This window comes from Danio aesculapii, chromosome 2, assembly GCF_903798145.1.
Source record: "Danio aesculapii chromosome 2, fDanAes4.1, whole genome shotgun sequence".
NCBI lineage: Eukaryota > Metazoa > Chordata > Actinopteri > Cypriniformes > Danionidae > Danio > Danio aesculapii.
Window position 1 is genome coordinate 1889612 of NC_079436.1, and position 26377 is coordinate 1915988.

The 26377-nt window shown below is 36.1% G+C and overlaps 1 protein-coding gene across 1 annotated transcript in view; it reads left to right on the forward strand.

Moving 5' to 3' along the window:
- Positions 1–26377, forward strand: part of LOC130234359 (adhesion G protein-coupled receptor L2) — a 254267-nt gene that overhangs the window by 126703 nt on the left and 101187 nt on the right. The window contains 1 exon segment of the mRNA XM_056464612.1: positions 2328–3128. Coding sequence (XP_056320587.1) covers positions 2328–3128 — 801 coding nt within the window.

A 26377-nucleotide genomic window follows, 5' to 3' on the forward strand; every position in this document is an offset into this window, starting at 1 on the left:
CTGTCCTCTTCTTTACCCCCCCACCGTCTTGTGTGTGAACTTGTTTGGGAACAATCTCAGGGAGCAAAGGCCAACCTCAAATCAGTGTTAACCTCTTTGTTTTTTCTTTCGACTATGCACGCTACACCAGTTTTGACACTGCCAGATTGATATTGTGCTAAATTAAGCTTTGAAATACATGTTTTTTGTTTTATATACACTCAAAAAAGTGATTTGTTCAAGATACTTGTTTAAAATGAGTTGATAAAACACAATTCTTAAGTTTTTTGGGGGGCAACTTATTTGTTTTATGTTTTGTGTACTTAAATGTGTAAAAACGATTAAGTTAACTTAATTGGTTTGTGTTGAGACAACATAAAGGAATTGTGTGTAACCCAGCACTTAAACAGTACTTAACCCTTGTGCACTGTTCAAATTGACCACCCTGTTGTTATGTCCCGGATCCAAACATCCACTGAGTTAAACTGCTGTAAAATGCATCAGATTCATATTTTTTTTCTATTTTTTTTTTGCATAAATTTGTTAATCAACCTCAGTCCTGATCAAAACTACTAAACTGCTTGGAAAATGACAGAGTTTTAACTCTTTAATTGCCAAATTCATAAGTGAAGTCACTGATTTGATTAAAAAAAGACTCAAAATGACGTATTTTCAGTATAAAAAGTAATTGTGGACTGAATTTTTTTAACTTTTTATCACAGTTTTGGACATGTGAACAATTAGTTCCAACATTGGCTTTGATGCATTGTTAGATTAAAAATTTTCTCCTTAATTATCTGTTAGTGGCTGTTTTTGCGCCATTGACTTCCATTATAAGTGCGTTTAATGGTTCATTTTTATTATTATTTCCTTTATTTAGCCAGGAAATCATATTGAGACAGTACTGTCTCTTCTTCCAGTGAGACCTGGTCAAGATGGCAGGCAGCACATAAAAAACAATACTACCAAATTACAAAATCACCATTCGTAAAAAGGTCGGATCATAAAAGTGTCCTTTAAGATGTCGTACAGAAGTACTAGTACTAGTTTTACTAGTTGTAAAAGTACTCCGAGTCAGAAGTGTGTCAAGATTAAGCTGATTTTGCAGGTCATCAAGACCTAGGAGTATAAAAGGAAAAAGCATGTTTGCCAAGTTCTGACAATACCCTTGGGACTGTTAAGCGAATACAGGAATCAAATCTAGGCCCACTACGCCGGAGTTTTCGAGCGGCGAATACAGAGCGTTTTGGAAACGCTGAAGAGGCCGTTTTCATTTTAAAATGCTGCTGCTCCATCTCAGTGTGGATGGGGGAAAACAGAGACGGGGAAAACAGAGGCGGTGCTGCAGACATGATCTGATTGGGGCTATTACTCTGAACTGAGCTAAACTGAACTGAACTTAAACACTACAAACTGAACTACACTGTTCTGCTTTGACACAATCTACATTGTATAAGCGCTATACAAATAAAGGTGAATATTAGGTAGCCTACACACAGTTCAGTCTTGCATCCTTTCCGTGTAAGTTCAGACTTCGCAAGTTTGATATGGAAAACAAACTCCAGAGGATACGTCGGGTCAATCTTCTAAGAGAACGTTGTACTTTATAGCCTCATTCACATGTTTTAAATGTCCGAAAGTTTTTAAAAATCCAGTCCACAATTACTTTTTTATTGAAAATACGTCATTTTGTGTGTTTTTTCACCAAATCAGTGACTTCATTTATGAATTTGGCAATTAAAGAGTAGAAATCCTGTAATTTTCTAGGCAGTTTAGTAGTTTTGATCAGGACTGAGGTTGATTAACAGATTTATGCAAAAAATTTAGAAAAAAAATATGAATCTGATGCATTTTTACAGCAGTTTAACTCAGTGGAGGTGTTGCATCTCTAACATAACAAAAGGGTATTCAATTTGCCCAGAGTAGTACATTTGATCATTCAAAATCAAAGTATTTTCTCAAAATATGTGTCAAAATAAGATTTGTCACCAAAAATATCTCAGCTAGCTAAAACATAGAGAGAGTTAAGGCCAAATTAAGACTCAAAATCACCCCAGAGTGGATGAAAACATCCCCAACAGCACAGAAGGGTTAAATGACTTTGATGCTTGTTCAAGCAACTTATTTAAAATGAGTTGAAACCACACAATTTTTAAGACTTTAGGGGGGGGGGGGGGGGGGGGGGGGCAACTTAATTATTTTACGTTCGATCAACTTAAATTTGTAAAAACAATTAAGTTAACTTAATCGACTGGTTGTGTGGAACCCAGAATTGTTTACAGTGTTTGCACATTGCTAGTCCATCGTCTAACTCTACGTCTTGCCTCTTGACCTTTTTCCCCACCCAGTTTTTATTTGCCCCGGGACTCTGAAAGCAGTAGGAGATCCGACTCTTGAGTTTGAAGCCGAACAGCAGAGTGGAGCTTGGTGCAAAGACCCCCTGCAGGCCGGGGATAAGATCTACTTCATGCCTTGGACTCCATACCGTACTGACACTCTCATAGAGTACGCCTCACTGGACGATCTACGAAGTGGCCGACAAACGACCACCTACAAGCTTCCACATCGTGTTGACGGAACCGGTTTTGTAGCCTACGACGGCGCCATCTTTTTCAACAAGGAACGCACTCGAAATATAGTCAAGTTTGACTTGAGGACTCGAATAAAGAGCGGGGAGGCTATAGTGGCCAGCGCTAATTATCACGATACCTCCCCGTATCGTTGGGGTGGCAAAACAGACATCGATTTAGCAGTCGATGAACGAGGACTATGGGTGATCTACGCCACCGAGCAGAATAATGGACGTATCGTTCTCAGCCAACTCAATCCATATACTCTACGCTTTGAAGCCACGTGGGAAACCGTCTACGATAAACGCTCCGCCTCCAATGCCTTCATGGTGTGCGGTGTACTGCATGTGGTGCGGTCAACTTACGAGGAGAACGAAAGCGAGGCTAGTAAGAGCCAAATCGACTATGTGTACAACACCAAACTGGGGCAAGGGGAGTACGTTAATATACTCTTCCCGAACAAGTATCAGTACATCGCCGCTGTGGATTACAACCCGAGGGATAACCAGCTTTATGTGTGGAATAACTTTTACATTCTTCGATACAATCTGGAGTTCGGGCCACCGGATCCTGACGAAGGTAAGATCTCTCTCTCTGTTTGGCTTTTGTGAAGTGGTTTTTATTGTTCTGTCTACAGAGACGCAGGCTGTTATGGATGACTTGTTTTTAATTCAGAGGATTGATAGTTTTTTGGTCATGGGATCTGTGTGGAGACTTGGCGGGCAAAATAATAGTGGGCCGTAATGGCGGCCACACTGGGATCTTCATATAAACGCAACACAACAGATATTTGTATCACATATCAACAGAACAGGACCAAGATATGATCACAAACTGTAAGTTGTGGGGACTTGCGATCCTTATACTGCACACGCAAGCTTTTTTAGTCATTTAAAACCCTGTCAGAGCTACAATTTATACATCTAACATTATCCTGTGGATATTCCTCAGCGATTTAGTCATTAGTGATGGTGTTATAGCATAATAAGTGTCTGCATTTATATTTGGTGTCGGTTTCTTTCACTTGGATTAATATTTGCTGGTAGGAAAAATCTATTCGTTCACTTCTAATATTTATAATTTGGCTTTGCATTTCAATCTAAACTTTAATTGCGCTTGACCTGCAAACTAGAATAGAAACTGTATTAAAAGGACACAAACGCAATGACAGTTATAGGTACCATAGATTGTTATGGGTCAATGATGCTACCATTCGGCAATGTGTTCGGCAACTATCAATTGTAGTGATATAAGGCCCTGTCCACACTAACATGGGTGTTTTGGAAATTGCACTTTTTTTCTATGTGGTTTTGCTGTTTGTCCACACGAAAATGGAGTATTGGATGACTGAAACCGAAACTTTCTGAAAACTGCCAGAATTTTCGCCTCATGATGTCAGCGTGTTTCCTTTGCCTTTCTGATTGTCCAAAGAAGCAAATTTCACATGTTTGCAGCAAACGTATTGCAAATTCTGCACTGTTCGACCACTGGACGGTCTCAAAAATAATACAGTTACAAAATATAATTCATACATCCACAACACAAGCCCAATTTGTAAGTTGAAAACACGATTTGCAAATACACAAATCCAATTCATCAATTCAAAACACTATTTATTAATAATAAATTATAAGAAATAATAATAAATAATAATTTTATAAATGTTATAATAATATTTTATTATAATTTTATTAATTTTATACATTTTTATTTTATTATTTATTATTTAAATACACAAATATAATTCATCAATTCAAAACACGATTCGTAAACGCACAAATCCAATTCGTAAATTCAAAACACGAATTTCAAAACATGATTCATAAATAATACACAAATCCAATTCGTCAATTCAAAACACGATTCATAAATGCACAAATATAATTCGTCAATTCAAAACAGGATTCGTAAATACACAAATCCAATTCGTCAATTCAAAACACGAAGTTCAAAACATGATTCATAAATAATACACAAATCCAATTCGTCAATTCAAAACACGATTCGTGAATACACAAATAAAACTCGTCAGTTCAAAACAGGATTCATAAATACACAAATCCAATTTGTCAATTCAAAACTCAATACGTAAATACACAAATATAATTCGTCAATTCAAAACACGAAGTTCAAAACTTGATTCATAAATAATACACAAACCCAATTTGTAAATTCAAAACTTGATTAGTAAATACACAAATCCAATTCGTTTGGTGAAAATATTTTCTACTTGTGAATTTATGAATTGTGTTTTGAATTCGCCGGTTGGATTTGTAAATGTCAATTGTGCTGCGCATCTATGAATTTTATTTCGTAAATGTATTATTTTTGAGACTGATCTGGCTCCATATATTCCGCCTCTGTTTTCATGTTTGCATTGACACCAGGTTTGGTGTGAACCCAGCATAAAAGTGTCTTCGTCGCCCCTGTTGGTTCGGCAGGCCCTCAACATGTATCACAGTGCATTTTTGTGTGGACAGATTTCTTTTTTGTAAATGAAAGCAGGGAAACTGTATAAAAGTACCCATGTATGTGTGGAGATGGCCTTAGTGTGCAATGGAGGACAGTAGAGAGAGTCCTCTAAACAAAACGGCTGTAGATTATTTAAATCATTGTCAATCATGTGATTGTCGCGGGCCGATTGAGGCAAGTAAAGGACTTGATGAGTAGACTCGAGTGGCTGATGAGTTTTTGCAATCCAGTTCCCTTCTATTACGTCTGTAACCCAGCAGACCTGACCAATCATCTCCACTGCCGTTCACACCAGGGGAAATTCGCAATTGCTGTGTTTCTCAAAAGCATGTCATATCTGAGATGACCCTACTCGAGTAACGTGAAACTATTGCCATTTGGTTATTGTCCTAGAGAATGAGAATTTCAGTCAATTTAGACAGTCCCAATATATAACATTTGGTGTAAATTGAATTCAAATGTGGGCAACACGGTGGCTCAGTAGTTAGCAATGTCGCCTCACAGCAAGAAGGTCGCTGGTTCTAGTCCCAGCTGGGCCAGTTGGTGTTTTTGTATGAAGTTTGCATGTTCTCCCTGTGTTTTATACGTGTGCTCTGGTTTTCCTCGCTGTCCAAAGGCATGTGCTATTGGTCAATTGAGTGTGGTGCATAGATAGTTAAATTAGATGTCGCCTACTCTGTTGTTGTCTATTAGAAGAAATGCATTAATAGATCCGCCATTTTACTACATGGTAACGCTCCTTTGAAATAAATGTGGGACCAAGGTGTAGTGGAGGACTGGCCATCTGGAGCCATAGATATAATCTCAGTGTCTCAATGTGCACCTTTCTGATCCTAATGGTACAATATTTATAATATTCAGTAATTTAGGGAGGACAGTATGCACATTGAGGCACTGTTTTGTTTATCAGGCACCCTTATAAATACAGTACTTCAAAAACGAACCTTTACTTCACTTAGCCGACAATAATACATGTTTCTGGCATCAGCGTCTTGTAAAGGATAATGCTTTTCCAGTCCGCCCCTGATGGCTGTAAACTTCTGCTGCCTTCGACAATTAATTCATCTGATCACAGTACTCTTTTCCACTGTGTGATGGACCATCACAGATGCCTCCAAGCCCAGAGAAGTCAACGGCGCTTCTGGACACTGTTAACATAGGGCTTCCTTTTGGTACAGTACAGTTTTGACTGGCATTTGTGGATGTAACTCCATATTGTGGTACTATAAAGGTTTGCCGCAGTATTCCTGAGCCCATGTGGTGATATGACTTATAGATGAATGAGGATTCTTGATGCAGCGCCCCCTGAGGGATCGGAGATCACGGTTGTTCAGCTTAGGCTTGCACCCTTGTCTTTACGCACTGAAAGTCCTCCAGATTCCTTGAATCTTTTAATGATGTTCTGCACTGTTGAAGGTGAGATATCCAGATGTCTTCCTCTCTATCTCTGAGGAACATTGTTTTTAAACATTTCAGTAATTTTCTCTTTGTTAGCAAACTGGCGATCCTCGGCCCATCTTTGCTCCTAAAGGACTAGACCTTGTCTTGAATGCTACTTTTGTACCAGATCATAATTACAATCACCTGTTGACGTCACCTGTTTCACATCACATCATTATATCCCTGCCCCCTCGCTTTTTACTTTCTAGATCGCATCAGATGTGGCCTGACTACCTGTAACTTTGGCCCGGAGGAAAATGCTTTTCCAGTCCGCCCCTGATGGCTGTAAACTTCTGCTGCGTGCGGCATTCGGAAGGGCTGGCTACAAAATGGCTGCGCAGCATTACGCATAGTGCGTAAATATTATCAAACACCTATTGAACTGTCATTATCGTTTTATCGAAAAGCTAAATATCGTGATAATTATCGATATCGAATGATCGCCCAGCCAAACAAACATGAACAAACATGATGTTATTTGGCATTTTTGCATTTATGAGGGAAAAGTTTGGTTATGGATGTGACGGATGTGAAATTAGCCCTTGTGTGACTTTGCTAAATCAAATATGACTGTTTGAAAACACTGACAGAGACATTTTAAATCTATTTTACAGTACTGCTAAAACCTTTGTCATTTTTGTCATGGCAATGTTGGTATTTGCATGAAATTGCTCACACACAGTCGAATCTAAACTCTTATTACTAGATATAGGTCATACATTGAATAATAAATACGAGTCTTTCGTCTGTCACTCCTGAAGTTTTTGTCATTTTATTTTCAAGGGTCATTTGAAACGTTAAAGCAGAGACTTTACTTGCATTTAATAAGCTTTCAAAGTATATAAAGTCACTTTAACGCGTTCATCTCCTTCATCTCATGACCCCATACATCATTACTGAAGAAAAGCTCAGTCTTCTGCAAGCATTAGATCTGATTGCGAGCCATTAAAACAACACTCGTCTGTCAGCGAGAGGAGAAAAAGGACAGAAATAAATCATTTGTTCTCCGTCAGTATGCTTTATATGCAAGGCTTAGTTTTATGCATGGCCACAAAGAAGGCCAATGTGGCTATGTGACAATGTTTTTTATATTTAATCTCAAATATTAGTAACTATAACTAATTACTTAGATTTTTTTTTATATTTGGGGTGACAAGGTGGCTCAGTGGTTAGGACTGTGGCCTTTGAGCAGCAAGGTCGCTGATTTGAGTCCCGGCTGGGTCAGTTGGCATTTCTTGGATGCTGCTTTTGTACCAGATCATAATTACAGTCACCTGTTGACATCACCTGTTTCACATCACATCATTATTTCAGCAGTTTACCATGTGCCGGTATCACATTTTCATGCTGCGATTAATTGATTGAGCTTTTATCACGGTATACGGTATTATCACGATATTGTAATTTTACTAGAGAAACAGGTAAAAAAACACAAAAAACTTCAGTTTCGTCAACTTAGTAACTTTAATAACTTTTTAATTAACTAAAAGTACTTCAAACATTTAAATACAAATAAATATAAATAAAACAATACACAATATAAAAGTAAACTTGAGCAATTATATCAAAGTGAATGTGCAAAGGGAAACCGTCTTCGATCAGCAATCCCTCTGCATTTTTTTGGAACCCAAAATATTTCCAAACCTCTGACTTTACCCTTTTTGAAGGGGGATAAATTGTCGGCAGCGTTACTCCTTCCGCAATGCTTTTTCTTCGTGTGAGGATTATAGTGCGGTGGCAGCGGCGGCGCGCACACAGTGCTTCTACATGCGGGGATTGTTTACATCAGAGTGCGCATCAGTTCTGCGCAGCATATATGCAGTGTTTCTTCAAGCGGTTGATGGAAAATAAGCTAAGGCGCGTTCTAAGAATATAAATTCGGATCTATTATTTTTCACGGTATTTTGAAGTGCCCGCGATAACAATATCATGCATATTCATTACCGTGATTTATCGCATTACCGAATACCGGCACAAGCCTAATTACAGCCCTAAACTGCTCCAGTCTCAACTTATTTTGGAGTGTGTTGCAGGTCTGAATGACAGGAAAGGATGAATATTCACAAATGAGATGAAGTTGAGCAGAAAAAACATGAAATATTCTGCGTTTATATTGTCTGCAATGAAATACAAGTCAAAGTCGGTTTAAAAATCACCACTTTCCTTTTTTATTTGCGTTTTTTTTCATACTATCCCAAATGTTTCTGATTTGTGGTTGTATTTGTGAAAAGTAAAGTAACTATAGCTAATTACTTTTTAACAAGTAACATACCTAACATTTGGAAAGAGTGAGAAATGTGATTCAAATGTGATATCAGCACATATTCACACACATTTTCAATGCAAAATGATGATTTATTTATTAAATTTCTTAGCTATAGCTAAAAGCTGAGTTTAACCATCAGCAGAAGACTCTGTGTGCTCCAAATATCTCGCTGTGTGACACAAAATAATGCCATAAAGTCCCTGCTGTGTTCTTGTTTTCATCCGGCCGGGTTGTTTCCGTCTGTGTTTTTATCGTCTGTCCTCCAAAGGTCGACTTCTGAATTTCCTTGAAGTCACAATTAAGTCAGACAGAGCCGTTTTTAATTGGCCCAGCGTGTTGGACGGAGAAAGCGTGCGTTTGAGCCTATTTTCACTTCGCATGTAAATGTAATTAACAGCTGAATTATCATAATTGCCATTAGTGCGTGATCAGGGCAGCGCTGCAAATTCGGGACGGTTGCAAATTGCCAGTTAGAGGCTTAATTATTATTATCCTCTTCTGATCTCTGAATCTCAGATCTCTCCCAGTGCTGTTTTAGAGTTAAAGATGAAATTAATTCTAAATTCGAGAAGGTATGTTAAAAAAGGTTCAAATGGTTGTATTTTTCACTATGTTTCATCATACCAGGGTTTACACAGGTGCTGGAAATCCTTGACAATGTTTGAATTTTAGAGTAGTGTTTTCAAGGTTTCAAATGTGCTTAAAGTTTGGAGAAAAAGTCCTTAAAGTCCGGCTTAAAATTAATTGTTTTGCTTTTATAAAAAAGGTAATTATTTCATTAACCTAACCTTATTTTATTTTATTATGCATTTATTTATTTATTTTATTTCATCATTTATTTATTTTCATTATAATTCATTTAATTTAGTTTATCATTTATTTTATTTTTTTATTTTATTTTACTTTATTTGTTTTCATTTGCGTTTATTTTCTTTATTTTATTATTATTTTAATTAAATTTAGTTTTATTTTTGTTTATTTTTCGTTTATTTTCTTTTATTATTTATTTATTTACATTTTCTTTTATTTATTATTTTGTTTATTTTATTATTAATTTAATTTTGTTTTGTTTTCTTTTATTTTTCATTTATTTAATTTATTATTTATTTATTTTCATTTTCTGTTATTTTCTTTATTTATTGTTTCTTTTTATTGTTAATTTAATTGAATTTTATTTTTCATTTATTTAATTTTATTATTTAAATTTTCTTTTCTTTTATTTATTATTTTTATTTATTAAAATTTTTTTCTTTTCTTTTTTTAATTAAATTTTATTATTCATTTAATTTAGTTTTATTTTATTTTATTTATTTATTATTCATTTATTTATTTTAATGTTCTTTTCTTTTCTTATTTCTTTTTTATTATTAATTTTAATTTATTTTATTTTTATTTTATTTTTCATCAATTTTGTTTTATTCATTATTTATTTATTTATTTATTTATTTATTTATTTATTTATTTATTTATTTATTTATTATTTATTTATTTATTTATTATTTATTATTTATTTTATTTTATTATTAATAAATTTTTGTATTTTATTTTTCATTGATTTTATTTATTTATTTTTTATTTTCATTTTCTTTTTTCTTTTATTATTTCTTTTACTATAAATTTTATTTTGTTATTTAATTAGATTTTTCATTTATTTTATTTATTAATTAATTTATTTGTTTTATTCTTTTTTATTTTACTATATGTACTTTTATTTTGTTTTATTTCAATTAAAATGAAAACTGTAGTTTTGCATGTATGATGATTGCCATGTCATAAGTGAACGATGCATCATCAATTTTAAATAAATGTACACTTAAGATAAAAGATGACACATTTAAGATGTAAATAAATGACATTCAATAGAGTAAATTACAGTAATTTAATGTTGTTCTGCTCGCAAGCATGCCAACATATTTTCCTATGAACTCTATGCTGTACTATAGAATACTATACCAAACAGCATCTGATAGGATGAAGTATGCATATAAACAGGGCACAACATATATGAGTACACCGCTCACAAATGTCTCGTTTAAATGAATATTTTCTACAGGAAGCTATACAATATTATATCTGTGCATATATATTAAATTAGCCAGTACTGAAGCTAAATCTAGAGATAATCTAACAAATTACTTTATGATAATGCTCCAAAGTTAGCACACCCAAATGTATATGGTAAATAAAAGTATTGCATGGATTTAAATGAATTATCTCTCTGTCACTATTTTAATAAATATATTAATTTAATAAATCTGTTTTATTCAAATGCACCTAAATATATGACCAACATTCACTGAGAAATGGATACAAATATTCACTGTCAAAATGGGGTGTACTCATGCTGAGTGCTGTATGTAAATCTGTAACTTGTAAAGTGCTGAAAAAATGAAAAATGCACCTGGAAAGTGCTTGAAATGTGCTTAAATGTGGCTTTGCAGAAGCTGTAAGACCCCTGCCATACTAAACCTATAATATTAATTCAAATATTGAGATTTTGGGTCAGATTTCAGAGGAAATTCCAGACTCACGTCACTCGTTCTTTCATGGTTACATCGTGTCTTAAGCATTGGTCACTCTGTGTAGTTTTACCTTATTTCCCATGCAAACAGTGTTGTGGAGAATTTAAACTAGTTTGTGAGCAAGCAATTAGCATAGTTCAGAACAGCAACAGCAGTGTTGATGTCTGGGAATTCACCCAATGTCAAAATAAACTACATTTGAGAGACTCTGAAATTAAAAAGGGAAAATCAAATATGATTCTTGCAAAAGCTGCCAAAAATATCGCACCCTGGTGTGTGTGTGTTTTTTTTTGTTGCTTATTTATATATATATATATATATATATATATATATATATATATATATATATATATATATAAGCCCTCCTGCAAATTAATATAATTTTTTCTTCAAATATTTCCCAAATGATGTTTAGGAGATTCAGGAATTTTTCACAGTATTTCCTATAATATTTTTTCTTCTGTAAAAAGTCTTATTTGTTTTATTTCAGCTAGAATAAAAGCAGTTCTTAATTTTTTTAAACCCATTTTAAGGTCAGGATTATTAGCCCTCTTGTTTTAGGTTGTCTCCAGAATAAACCACTGTTATACAATTGTAACTTGAGGATGCTGGACAGCAGAGTTGAGGATCCACGTGCAGTACTTTATTACACAGAGAATGGTCAGGCAGGCAATGGTCACAATCAGGAGCAAACGATAACGTACAGGGAAATTCAGAAACGTAGTCAGATAATAAGCAAATGGTTGATTCAGGCGGCAGGCAGGATAAACAATAAAACAAAGCAAGGGTCAAAACATGGAGAGACTAAACCAGGAAACGCTTCGTAATGTCACAGGGTATGTACCAACAAGACTCTGCAATGTCTGTAAGTGTGTGTGCTGTTATATGGTCCATGTAATCAACCTTGAGTAGCTCCCAGCTGTGCGTGTGTGTGTGTAATCAATAGGGAACCGAGACAGGTGTGTATGTGTGGTGCCTGAAGGGAGTTGTAGTTCATATAGTGGCAGAATTCACAAGTGAAAATGAATGTTCTCCAGCGATCTATGAGGGTTAGTGACAGCAATGACTTGCCTAATTACCCTAACTTTACCCTAATTACCCTAGTTAAGCCTTTAAATGTCACTTTAAGCTGAATACTAGTGTCTTGAAGAATATCTAGTCTAATATTATGTGGTCATCATGGTGAAGATAAAAGAAATTAGCTATTAGAAATGAGTTATTAAAGCTATTATGTTTAGAAATGTGATGGGGAAAAATCTTCTCTTCTTCACTGGGAAAAAATATTTCCGACTTCAACTGTATATAAAATAATAAAAAACATTAGGAGAAGAAAAGAAAAAGGCTGAGAGTATATAGTTCTGCTTTATGTGTGGTGAAAAAGTGACTTTTATTATATTATTTTAATTAACTTCAGAAATCTGACATACAAGGTGACATATTCATTGGATGAAGACGATTAGACAGCCATTGTAAAGGTTAAAATGCCCCTGGAAATCAATTTAAGCAGCCAAACATCACCTCCTAAAGGAAATGTTAATTTCTGTCACTGTTGTGGGAGAACCTGAGGACATCTGCTGTGTTGAGAGAAATATAATTAGAGAGTCCTGTGCACTTCTAGTTTAGGGTCTTTTCTTTCCACTGCCTAAAGGGAACCGATGGGTACCCTTTTGGGTGTGGTGTACGACAGAAAGTTTCAGTCGACGTCATTCTCGCTCGAGAAAATGTCAAAGTAAAGCTGTACGGGTCGTCCACATATCATACGAGAAGCACTTCTCACAAAACAGATGCTTGATACACATCAAGCTGAAATAAAACAAATCAGACTTTCTCCAGAAGAAAAAATATTATAGGAAATACTGTGAACATTTCCTGAATCTGTTCAACATCATTTGTAAAATAGGAACAGTATAAGAGAAAATAGTAGCGGTTTTAAAACCTTGACTTTTTTCCAAACCGCGGTAAACCGGTTATCATCCCATTCTGCGTCTGAGAGCTGAAATGAGTTGCCGGCATTAATATTCATTGGGAACGCGGTCAAACCCCACAGCAATACCTGCTGCAAAGCATCTGTAGGATTTACAGCATCCAGAGCGAATGACGTGCGATGCGTCCGCGGAGCGATTAAATCTCATTACCAGACTTTATGAGCCACACATTATGCCTCGACTGCGAGTTGCGCATTGGGTAATTACATGTTAGCACTATTTCCAGCTATTAAAAGAGTAGCAGGGACACTGCTGTGCTCTTAAAGCGCTGGATAAAAACTCCCAGAAATGCGAGTCGATGAACAGAGAGAGTATTAAAATGTGTAGTGTTGTAATCCTCCTTTATGATTCCTGTAATTCCATGAAGGCAGAGACGACTTGAGATATCTGATTTATAATGAGAATCCGTGAATAAAAGCAGAATGAATCAAATCATTGGAAAGTTTCTCATCTTCAGTCTTAATTCACACTCAAAAAATGACGTTTGCTGCTTGTTCAAACTACTTAAAATGAACTGAAACAATGCAGTTCTTGTGGGTTTTATGGGACAACTTGATTGTTTTACGCTCAATCCTATGTATCCTATACATCCTGATGCATGTGGTAATAGTGTGGGAAAATAACAAGCTTGTGCTTCATCCCGCTCCATCTTCGACCATGTTGAAATGTAATGTAAATGTTCTGTTCGAAAATAAATCAAATCAAATCAATCTCCATTATCACAAAACCCAAAACAATCCTGACGTCCTCCATTCTGTTGTTGATTTTGTTCAAGTTTTTGGTTTGCTTTGGAGATTCAATTCAATTCCCCTTTATTTGTATAGCGCTTATACAATGTAGATTGTGTCAAAGCAGCTTCACTTAAAAGGTCATAGTGAACAGGAACAGTGTAGTTCAGTTTGTAAAGTTTAAGTTCAGTTCAGTTGAGCTCAGTTCAGTTGAGCTCAGTTCAGTGTGGTTTAATAATCACTACTGAGAGTCCAAATATTGAAGAGAAAACCCAACGATGCGCAGCTCTACAGATCCTGAACCATGCAAGCCAGTGGCGACAGCGGAGAGGGAAAAACTTCACTAATGGCGAAAGTGAAGAAAAAAACCTTTAGAGAAACCAGGCTCAGTTGGGCACGACCATTTTAATTTCTCCGCTGGCCAAACGTCTTGTGCAGAGCTGCAGTCTCAGCGGCGGAGGCTGGAAGCTGGCCTCAGCGAAGACTCGTCTGTTTCTGGAGCGTCACAGGAATCAGTCTCACGTTCTCCACTCTTCCATGACCATCACAGTAGCTGCTCAGGATACGGCCTGGTCCAGGATATGGAAACCTTGGGATCATCTCGTCGTTGGTCTTGGATCAAATCAGTGACTCTGCATAGTCTGAGGGCCTCGGGAAGAGTATCCCCAGGTGGAAAAGGAGAATAAAGAAAATAATTAGCGTAGCTGCTGTTCACAGTGTATATCAGCAAGATGCATAACCTGTGTGGAAGCCCCCTAAGTGGTGCACTAAGTGTATGCTTTACTGAACAGATAGGTCTTTAATCTAGTTTTGAATTGGGAGAGTGTGTCTGAGCCTCGGACGTTATCAGGAAGGCTATTCCAGAGTTTAGGAGCTATAAATGAGAAGGCTCGACCTCCTTTACTCGACTTTGCTATTCTAGGTACTACCAGAAGCCCTGAGTTTTGAGACCTTAAAGAGCGAGTTGGATTGTAGCGAGACAGAAGATTGGTTAGATAAACAGGAGCTAGATTATTTAAAGCTTTATATGTAAGAAGCAATATTTTAAATCCAATACGATATACTGGAGAGTATGAGTTGCAGCAGAGCACACTCGTTTTGCAATTTGATTTCACTGCAGTTTAATAATAAAATATGTTATGAATGATTATTTGTTATGAATGTTGCTTTGTTAGATTTACATGGTGTTTTCAGAAGCGCATGCTCTCAGCCTGTGAAAGGGGTCACCTTTTCATTCGTCCCACTTTGTAGTTTTTTCCTCGTTGAATGCTTTTTATATATACAATCAGTGCATCAGATGTTTTAAAAGGCTTTGAGCATCAGCTCACAGTAACGGTGAGCATCAAACCTCATCACTGAAGCGTTATATTGAGCAAAGAGAGCAAGTCAAAAGCAACCAAATGCTTTTTAAAAAAGAAAGCCATTGATGTTTTTTTTCTTCAAAGCAAAGCTGCGAAGAACCAGCAGTAAAACGCATAACTAAATGCTGACGGCCTCTCATTTTGACACTTTTAAAGGCGTAGTTCACCCAAAACTGAAATCCCTGTCAACATTTGTTCGTTGCAGATGTTTAAGTGTTTCTTTTCTTCTTTTAAACACAAAAGAAGATGTTTTGAAGAATGTTGGAAACCTGTAACCATTGACTTCCAAAGCATTTGCTTTTCCTGCTGTGGAAGTCAATGGTTACAGGTTTTCAGCTTTTGTATGAAGAACTACATTCTTCCAACATTCGACGTCAAAACAGCAGAAACTGCTGCTACTTCACACACGTAATATCTAATATCTATATATAGCTTAATGTCTAAAGTGATGACAAAACAGCTGATTTTGCTCATATTTTAAGATTATAAAACTGAACATCATGAAATGCCATCAGTCTACAGAGATTTCCCAGTATTTCTCTGTTGCAATCGGGAGATCAGAGACCCCGAAAGAGCCAAAGCAAACACTAGCAGATTACTGCGGTATACACACAGCACTGAAACATACAAAAGAGCGAGATCGACTTAAGCCCTGCTCACGCTGGGAGATTTCAGCCACATATTTTGTCATCTGAGACAAATTTGTGAAATCCTGAAAGATTCCTGAAATCCTCGGCTAAAATCGGTGATCTAACTTCATTATATAGTTTTCATCCTGTACGTTTTGTTAGCAATTAATGAATAAAATAAACTAAAGTATGCAAATTAAGTGAAGTCTAAACAGGAAGCAGTCGGTTCATCGCTTTTTGAGGTCTCTATCTCATTTCTGCTGCGGACTGCGGTCTGTTTCTGTATTTGTTTGTGTGTTTCTATTTGCGCGTGTTTTATTAACTAGACATATAAACACACGTCTACACTAAATCTCCATGATCATAAATCCCATTTTTGATTTTAAATAAGTTTGAACAAGCAGCAAAAGCCATTTTTAAGATATGTAAATAAAATGAATCGTTAATATATAAATTATGATACAGACTCGACATTGCGTATACTGGCGTATGTGACTACAGCAAATGATCAAAGTATCGATATTGGAAAATATCGATATTTGTTCCTTTTTGATATCGTTAGGAACAAATTCTGTGACAAATGAAGTATGCAAATGAAGTAAACGCTGTCACTTTTTGATTTGCTGTTACTCTTAATGGGCGGAGTAATACAGAAGGGTGAGGAGGCTGTACAAGTGCTGATATTGCAGAATATTGCACGGCTATCAGCCAATCAGATTCGATCCCTTTAACATCCATTTGATACATTTAGTTTTGATTCGTCAAGACACACACAAAAGGAACTGTGGTTTAATTTACAAAGTCAGCTTTGGATGTTAGCGAGACGCTAAAATGACTCCTTGAACAGTGTATTTCCTCAGAGAATATCTCACAGTCACGAAAGATCTCTGTGTTTTGAGTTGAATCGAAGCATTTGCACTGAACAGAGCGAGCAACGGGGAAAAAAGGGAGTATTGTTGTGTGTGTGTGTGTGTGTGTTTTCCCTCCTCCTCCTCACTGTTTGCCTGTTTTTCATTCTCCTGCTTCACACACGCCGTGTGTTCCTGCAGGCGGTGTCAGTCCTGAAGTTAATAAGCCGCATTTCCACTCGCTTTGGTCTTTAACACACATACATCAGAGTTTCTAAATAGAGTCTGTGAGTCGGGCTCCAATCCATCTGCTTTTTCATGTGCCTGTGGCCATTCACAGAACACACACACACACACACACACACCAGTCAACCTGCTAATGCCGCGGTTTCGGTAATGGAGCGTTTGACACCTGTTAGTCTGTGGTGATTAATGGAAATGTAACACCCATGTGGGATCTGAGGCCTAAACCTTTAAAGATTCTGCAAAAAAACAGGTGTTTCTCTTTTACCGCGGTAAGGAAGTTCTACACGCTTCAGCTGTTTTCATTTGTTTGACAGGTTGTTTTTTTTTTTTTTTTGAATGGGGGGAAACAGCTGTAAAGGAATTGATGAGGTCACATTAGTTTTAGACACGGGTGAGAGGGTAGTTTATGTATGGTGACGATATAAACATCCTACGTGAGTAAATACTATAGTAATTAGTAGTAAACATAGTGATTTTTAACCAGTTTAATATGTTGTGGTGATTCTATAGTTGCTATGGTAACAAAAACTATAGTAATGTAAACAAATGATGTCGTTTTCGACAACCATTGGGTGAATTAGACTACAATACAGCATACTGTAGTAAAAATGAAAGTACGAGACAGGATTTAATACAGTTTATCAGTTCAGTTGGTGATTATATACACATGCAAACATCCTACATGAAGAAATACTATAGTAATTTGTGGTAAATATAGTGTTTTTGAACCATGTTATAGTTTAATATGTTGTGGTGATTTTATAGTTGCTATGATAACAAAAACTGTAGTAATGTAAACAAATGACAGTAGTTTTCGGCAACTATAGGGTGAATTAGACTACAATACAGCACAGTTTACTGTAGTAAATTAAAGTACGCTAGCGTTTATCAGTTCAGTTGGGGATTATATGCACATCCTACATGAATAAATACTATGGTAAATATAGTGTTTTTGAAGCATAGTATTGTTAACTACTTGAATTCGTATGTTGTGGTGATTCTATAGTTGCTATGGTAACACAACAATTATAGTAATGTAAACAAATGACTGTAGTTTTCGACAACTATTAGGTGTATTAAACTACACCACAGTTTACTATAGAAATATTTAAAGTACGCTACAGTATTTAATAGTTTATCAGTTCAGTTGATGATTATATACACATTCGAACATCCTCCATGAAGAAATACTATAGTAAATGTAGTGTTTTTGAAGCATATTACGGTAAAGTACTTGATTTCGTATGTTGTGGCGATTCTATAGTTGCTATGGTAACACTACACCTATAGTAATGTAAACAAATGATGTAGTTTTCGACAACTACGACAACTTCGACAACTACACTATAACTAACTATATAAGGTGAATTATACTACAATACAACAGTTTACTGTAGTAAATTAAAGTACGCTACAGTATTTAATATCATTTATCAGTTCAGTTGGTGATTATATACACATCCTACATTAAGAAATACTATAGTAAATATAGTGCTTGAATAAATAAAGTACTTGAATTCGTATGTTGCGGTGATTCTATAGTTGCTATGGTAACACAACAACTATAGTAATGTAAACAAATGACTAGTTTTCGACAACTATATAGAGTGTACGCTACAGTATTTAATACAGTTTATCAGTTCAGTTGTTCTTATTCTATAGTAAATATAGATACTATAGTAAATATAGTGTTTTCGAAGCATATTATGGTAAAGTTCTTGATTATGTATGTTGTGGTGATTCTATAGTTGCCATGGTAACACGACAGCTATAGTAATGTGAACAAATGACAGTAGTTTTCGACAACTATTGGGTGTATTAAACTACTCCACAGTTTACTATAGTAAAAATTAAAATATGCTACAGTATTTAATACAGTTTATCAGTTCAGTTGGCGATATACACACATTCTACATGAAGAAATACTATAGTAAATATAGTGTTTTTTAAGCTTATTATGGTAAAGTACTTGAATTCGTATGTTGTGGTGATTCTATAGTTGCTATGGTAACGCTACACCTATAGTAATGTAAACAAGTGATGTAGTTTTCGACAACTAAATAAGGTGAATTATACTACAATATAACACAGTTTACTGTAGTAAAAATTAAAGTGCGCTACAGTATTTAATACAGTTTATCAGTTAAGTTGTTGATTATATACACATTCGAACATCCTACATTGAATAAATACTATAGTAATGTGTAGTAAGTATAGTTTTTTAACCATGTTATTGTTTAATATGTTTAATATGTTGTGGCTGTAACTATATAGGGTGAATTATACAGTACTACAATACACCACAGTCAACTGTTCAAATGAAAGTATGCATAAAATAACAGTATTTGATACAGTTTATGTCTTCTTTTCAGAAATAATGAGTGAGTTTTTCTATAAAACGAGCAAAATAATCTTGTTTTGCTTTGAAATAACATTATTTGCTCACCCCATTGGCAGATTATTTTGCTTGTTTTAAGGAAAAACTCATTATCTTCATCCCCAAAGTCACTTTACAGCTGGAGATGTGAGGGAAGTCGACACTCGGTCAGCAATAGAAACAGAAATTCAGTCAGTTAATCAATAGCGGAGCTGAAATCCGACCGGTCAATTTTCCTTTGAGGACTCTTGGATTGATGACCGTCTCAAGAGAAACAATTGAAAAAGCTATCGAGTCCAAGTGTCTCAAATGATGCAGGAAAAACTGTTTTATAACCATTCACCAACATGAATGTTGTCTCAACAAAACATTTACCAGTAGGATAATCACTTCTGCACGGTTTTGTGTTTTCATTTCTGCAAATTACCACACTTTTACAAAAAAAAATCTCATACAATTTATGGTAAAAAAACTGTAGGCTCTGGTTGCCAGAAATCTACCATTAAACATACAATAGAAATGTTCTTCAGTTTACAGTATACATAATAGAACTCGTTATATTATTGACATTGACATTGACACGATGCTCAATTGGTACTAATGAGCCCAAAGTGTGCCAAGAAAACATCCCCCACACCATTACACCACCAGCCTGAACTGTTGATACAAGGCAGGATGGATCCATGCTTTCATGTTGTTGATGTCAAATTCTGACCCGACCATTCATATGTGTCAGCAGAAATGGAGACTCATCAGACCAGGCAACATTTCTCCAATCTTCTATTGTCCAGTTTTGGTGAGCCTGTGTGAATTGTAGCCTCAGTTTCCTGTTCTTAGCTGACAGGAGCAGCACTCGGTGTGGTCTTCTGCTGCTGTAGCCCATCTGCCTCAAGGTTGGACGTGTTGTGTGTTCAGAGATGCTCTTCTGCAGACCTCGGTTGTAACGAGTGCTTATTTGAGTTACTGTTGCCTTTCTATCAGCTATAACCAGCCTGGCCATTCTCCTCCGTCGCTCATCTGATATTGTTTCATTCCATTCTCTGTAAACCCTAGAGATGGTTGTGCGTGAAAATCCCAGTGGATCAGCAGTTTCTGAAATGCTCAAAGCAGCCCGTCTGGCACCAACAACCATGTTCAAAGTCTCTTAAATCCCCTTTCTTCCCCATTCTGTGATTGGCTGATTAGTAATTTGCGTTAACGAGCAGTTAGACAGGTGTACCTAATAAAGTGGCCAATGAGTGTACTTTGTAAATGTATCATTTCTGAGACTGATCTGACTCCATAGTTCTAAACCAACTTCCAAGTGATAACCAACAACCGGAGGAAACTTTTCAGACACAAACTACATTTGCATTTGGTAACTCCATGTTTGTTTGCGTGAAAGAAACAAATTGATGCCATGTTTTTCCTCCTTTTCTTCAGGTTTTAGTCTGTTGTGGCTCCAGTGCGATAATAAGCAAGAGCCGGCGTCAGTTATGTGACAGATTTGTTTAGCCGTCTCGCCACTTTTCCTCTTGAAATCCCAATTTCTGCGCAGACCATTGAGGATTGCTCTTCAGTGCAAAACCGCTGTTATTCTTAATCGCTGAGTGGTGTCGTCCTTTGATAGGCTGCGCGTTCTGCTTTTCACTCCACACTTTTTCGTGACACCGACTGAAATGACAGCTAATTGAGGCTACTTTTGCTGAGAGCTCTGATGGACAATGGCTTGTGAATCCTCCTGCTGGCAGGCGGTGAAATTACCTGGCATAATAAAAAGAAAATTGTAGAGGCACAAGCCTGGAGATGTCAAACACCACGCAACGGCCACTGACAAGACGTTTTTACCTCGATTTATTTTCCCTCGCTCAGTCGCTCTGTTTGTTTTCCACTTCAGCAAAGGACAACATATACAGTCGAAGTCAGAATTATCAGCCTGTATATTTCTATTTCACAGAAAGACTTTTTTTCAGCACATTTCTAATCATAATAGTTTTAATAACTCATAATAACTGATTTATTTTCTCTTTGTCATGATGACAGTAAATAATATTAGACTAGATATTCTTCAAGACACTTCTATACAGCTTAAAGTGACATTTAAAGGCTTAACTAGGTTAATTAGGGTAAAGTTAGGGTAATTAGGCAAGTGATTGTATAACAGTGGTTTGTTGGAGACAATCCAAAACAACCCAGGCTCATTCTGAGAACGTAGTCCCGGGGACGTTTCTGGAGACCACGAAATACGTCCCGGGAGGTACGTATTTTTGCAGTTTTTGTTTTCGCGAATCCGCGAGAGGCCGATGTACGCGCTTTTTCCCGCGCCGTTCTCGCGTAAACCCGCTAGAGGTCGCTGTCGAACGACCTTCCGCCTGTCTGCCTGGATGAAAGAATGATTGACCGTGCGACCGGCCAATCGGCTGACCCACCCTCCTCCGTCCCTAAACCCAACCAACGATAATTCACAAAAGCCGTCCAGAAAAAGAAAAGCCCTCGTCTGATTTTTACCACGTTTTCAGATTTTGACCACATTCTCACCCTGTGACGAACTTGTTCGCTTCATTTTTTGGATTTTGTTTTTGTTTTCTTACCTGATTTCTGGAACCGCTCTTCCCCGGACTCGAACCCGGTCGTCGTCGTGGTCAGCCCCTCTCTGCGCCTCGAGTCCGCCAGAGTACACGAAGAGCTAACCGGACAAACTAGTTGCAGCGAAAAAGCCCCAACACAGAGGCGAGCTTCACAGCCGCCCCGCAGCGATCGCTTAAAAAAATGAAATGCAGCCGTACATACCCCCGGCTACGTATTTCGCGGTCTCCAGAAACGTCCCCGGGACTACGTTCTCAGAATGAACCTGGGTTGATCCAAAACTAATATTGCTTAAGGAGCTAATAATATTGACCTCAAAATGGCTTTAAATAAATTAAGAACTGCTTTTATTCTAGCCGAAATAAAACAAATAAGACTTTCTCCAGAAGAACAAATATTAGAGGAAATACTGTGAAAATTCCTGAATCTGTTCAACATCGTTTGGGAAATATTTGATGAAGAAATTCACTGGAGGGTGAATAATTTTGACTTCAACATGTATAAGTGGACATGAGATGTATGCAGGCGCCACAAGGTAGCCGAGAGCTTTAGGAATTCAGTGTAGTGTTTTATACAGAAATGCTCTTTTTATTGGAGTTACTTTGGTTTTCTTTAAGCTCAAAACATTCTGGCTGTTTCTCTCTGTCCTCTGGCATCAACAGAGCAGGTTTGCCAACAGAATTACTGATCACTTGATTTATTTATTTATTTTTTTGTTGTTTGTCATTCTCTGTAAGCCTTAGAAAAGGGTGGAAACTCCAGTAGATTAGCAGAAATACTCAGAGCGCCCGTCTGGCAACAACAAATCAAAGCCGTATTTGGTGTTGTTTAAATCACCCTATTTTCCCACCATAATCTTGATGGTCAGTTTGAACTTTAGCAAAGCTTTATTGCACTCTTAAGAAATGCTGGGTTATTTAAATCCAAATTGGGTAAAATATGAACTAACCCAAACACTGGGTTAAATTTGGTCCTAATAATTTAATATTAGGTGGCGTGGTGGCTTAGTTGTTAATGCTGTGGCCTCAGAGCACGAAAGTCGCTGGTTCAAGTCCTGGCTGGGCCAGATGTCATTTCTGTGTGGAGTTTGCATGTTCTCTCCTTGTTGGCGTGGGTTTCCTCCGGGTGCTCCGGTTTCCCCCACAGTCCAAACACGTGCGCTAAAGGGGAATTGATAAACTAAATTGGCCGTAGTGTATGAGTGTGTGTAAATGAGTGTGTATGGGTGTTTCCAGTACTGGGTTACTGCTGGAAGGGCATCCGCTGTGTAAAACATATGCTGGAACAGTTGGTGGTTCATTCCGCTGTGGCGACCCCTGATAAATTAGAAACTAAGCTGACAGAAAATAAATGAATTAATAATTTAATATTTAGCAGTTGGGTTAGTCCCTATTACACAGATTTGGGTTGAAATAACCCAGCATTTTTAAAGTGATGTGATTGGCTAACTTCTGTGGAGTCAGATCGGTCTAAAAAAATTTACTAAATAAATTTCATACATGCACAGCACATTATATATTCACAATATTAGTAAATTCACAGTTCATAAATACAACACACAATTTGTGAACTCACAAGTCATTCATTCATTCATTTTCCTTCAGCTTAGTCCCATTATTAATCAGGGGTCATACACACTCATTCACACTCATACACTACGGCCAATTTAGTTCCTCAGTTCCCCTATAGCACATGTGTTTGGACTGTAGGGGAAACCGGAGCACCCAGAGAAAACCCACGCCAACACAGGGAGAACATGCAAACTCCGCACAGAAATGTCTACGGACCCAGCCAGGACTCGAACCAGCGACCTTCTTGCTGTGAGGCAAGAGTGCTAACCACTGAGCCACCCCTCCGCCCTATCACAAGACTTTTAGGACGTAGAATATAAGATAATGGAACCAATGTATTGAAATGAATGAAAATGCAATAAAATTACCATATACTGTACGGGTCCTTGTTAGGTAAAGGGTTAAACCAACATCACTAAACGCATAACCACTGAATTGAGTCTGGCTAACATCATTTTACATGTAAGCAACTCTCCACTTTACATTTTCTTCAGGAGTATTACCTGAGTATAGCAGGCTGCATAAAATATGAGATTTAGTAGCAGCTTTAGTGCTACTAACCCCGTTACCCAGTTTACCTCAGATCTAGTACAAGTACTAAATAAAAATATCTGCACTGGAATAAGAGTAAAATACCAGCATTTCAGTGTGAACTAAAGCAGGGTTCCCTTTTCTCAGGAGAAACACACACACATATATATTAGGAAATAAGGCTGCGTGTCCACCGAAGTGTTATAAATATGGAGCTAGATCAGTCTCAAAATAATACATCTATAAATTGTGATTCAAACATCCACAACAAGATTCACATTTAAAAAAATACAATTCGTCAATACACAAATCCAATTCGTATATTCAAAATTGTATATTCCTGAATATGCAAATACATTTCGTAAATACAAAACACCATTCGTAAATGCACAAATCCAAATCATACATTCAAAACACGATTCGTAAATACAATCCAATTTGTAAATTCAAAACACAGTACAAAAATACACAAATCCAATTCGTTAATTCAAAATACAATTCGTAAATACACAAATCCAATTCGTAAATTCAAAACACAATTCGTGAATATGCATATACAGTTCGTAAATACAAAACACTATTCGTAAATACACAAATCCAAATCATAAATTCAAAACACGATTCGTAAATACAATGCAATTCGTAAATTCAAAACATATTACAAAAATACACAAATCCAATTCGTTAGTTCAAATTACGATTTGTGAATATGCAAATCCAATTCGCAAATTCAAAACACAATTCGTAAATACACAAATCCAATTCATAAATTCAAAACACGATTCGTAAATACACAAATCCAATTCGCAAATTCAAAACACAATTCGTAAATACACAAATCCAATTCGCAAATTCAAAACACAATTCGTAAATACACAAATCCAAATCATAAATTCAAAACACGATTCGTAAATACAATGCAATTCGTAAATTCAAAACATATTACAAAAATACACAAATCCAATTCGTAAGTTCAAAACACGATTCGTGAATATGCAAATTCAATTAATCAATTTAAAACACGATTCATAAATACACAAATCAAATTCGTAAAGTCAAAACATGGTTCGTAAATTCTCAAATCCAATTCATTTAGTGAAAATATTCATGATTTTTATAAATGATTTAAAAATAACGATAATTTTTACAGCTCTATAAAATAGCTGTTGTCAGTTTTACTGTCTCATGTCATAGAAGAGGAAAAGAAAATCCTTTGTACACTGCTGTATTATAAGTTTAGCTAACAAACTCATTGTTTTTACACTTCACAGAAACACAAATATTCTTATGAACTTTACTTGTAGCCTTGAGGAGAAGCTGAGAAATATCTGTCTTTATTAATGCATAATGCAAACCGTGAAGGCAAACTTCAAAGAATGAAAACAAGACAAAGCAGAAAGTGAAACAAAACCTTTCAAGACTCTAAAACTACACACTGTACATGAGAAAAGAATGTTAAAGCGTCTACATGAAAAGCATGGGATTTTAACACTGTTAAAGGGATAGTTCACTCAAAAAATGAATATTCTGGCATCATTTACTCACCCTTTACTTATTTGAAACATTTATGAATTTCTTTCTTCTGTTGAACACAAAAGAAGATATTTTGAAGAATGTTGGAAACCTGTAATCGTTAACTTCAATAGTATTTTTTCCTGCACTGTATTGTCTACACATTTTGTTTGTTTTCCATTTATTTCTGGTTGTGAAATGCATTATGGGATGTCGATCCCTGCTCTGTCCACTTTTGATGTTGAAAATTCAACTCCACAGTTTAACAAAGTGACTTTTATTGACATTTTAGTTGTTTAAAATAATAATATAGTGTATAAGAAATACAATATATAACTCTGTAAAATAACAGAAAATGTACTGGTGGTTTATTACAAGATTTTTGTGGCGTAATATACAACACCACATAACACAAACCACTTTAAACTATTAAAAATGTTAGTAAAAGTCACTTTTTTTCATAATCTAAAGGTTAAACGTTGTTGGAAGAAAAATGATGCAATTCAAAGGCAGAAATAAATGAAAAATATCATTTACAAAACACGTAAAACTGCTATTTTACCAATAAGTCTGTGATTTTCGAACCTTCTTCAAAATATCTTCTTTAATGTTCAACAGAAGAAACTCATGAACACTTGAGTAGTGGTAAATGTTCAGTTTTGGGTGAACTATCCCTTTAAATGATGCTTTTAGCAGCTAATATTAATGATTATTATGTTAGATGGTTGACATTTAACGTTTATTTTCTTCTTCATAAACCTCAAACAAAGGCTTT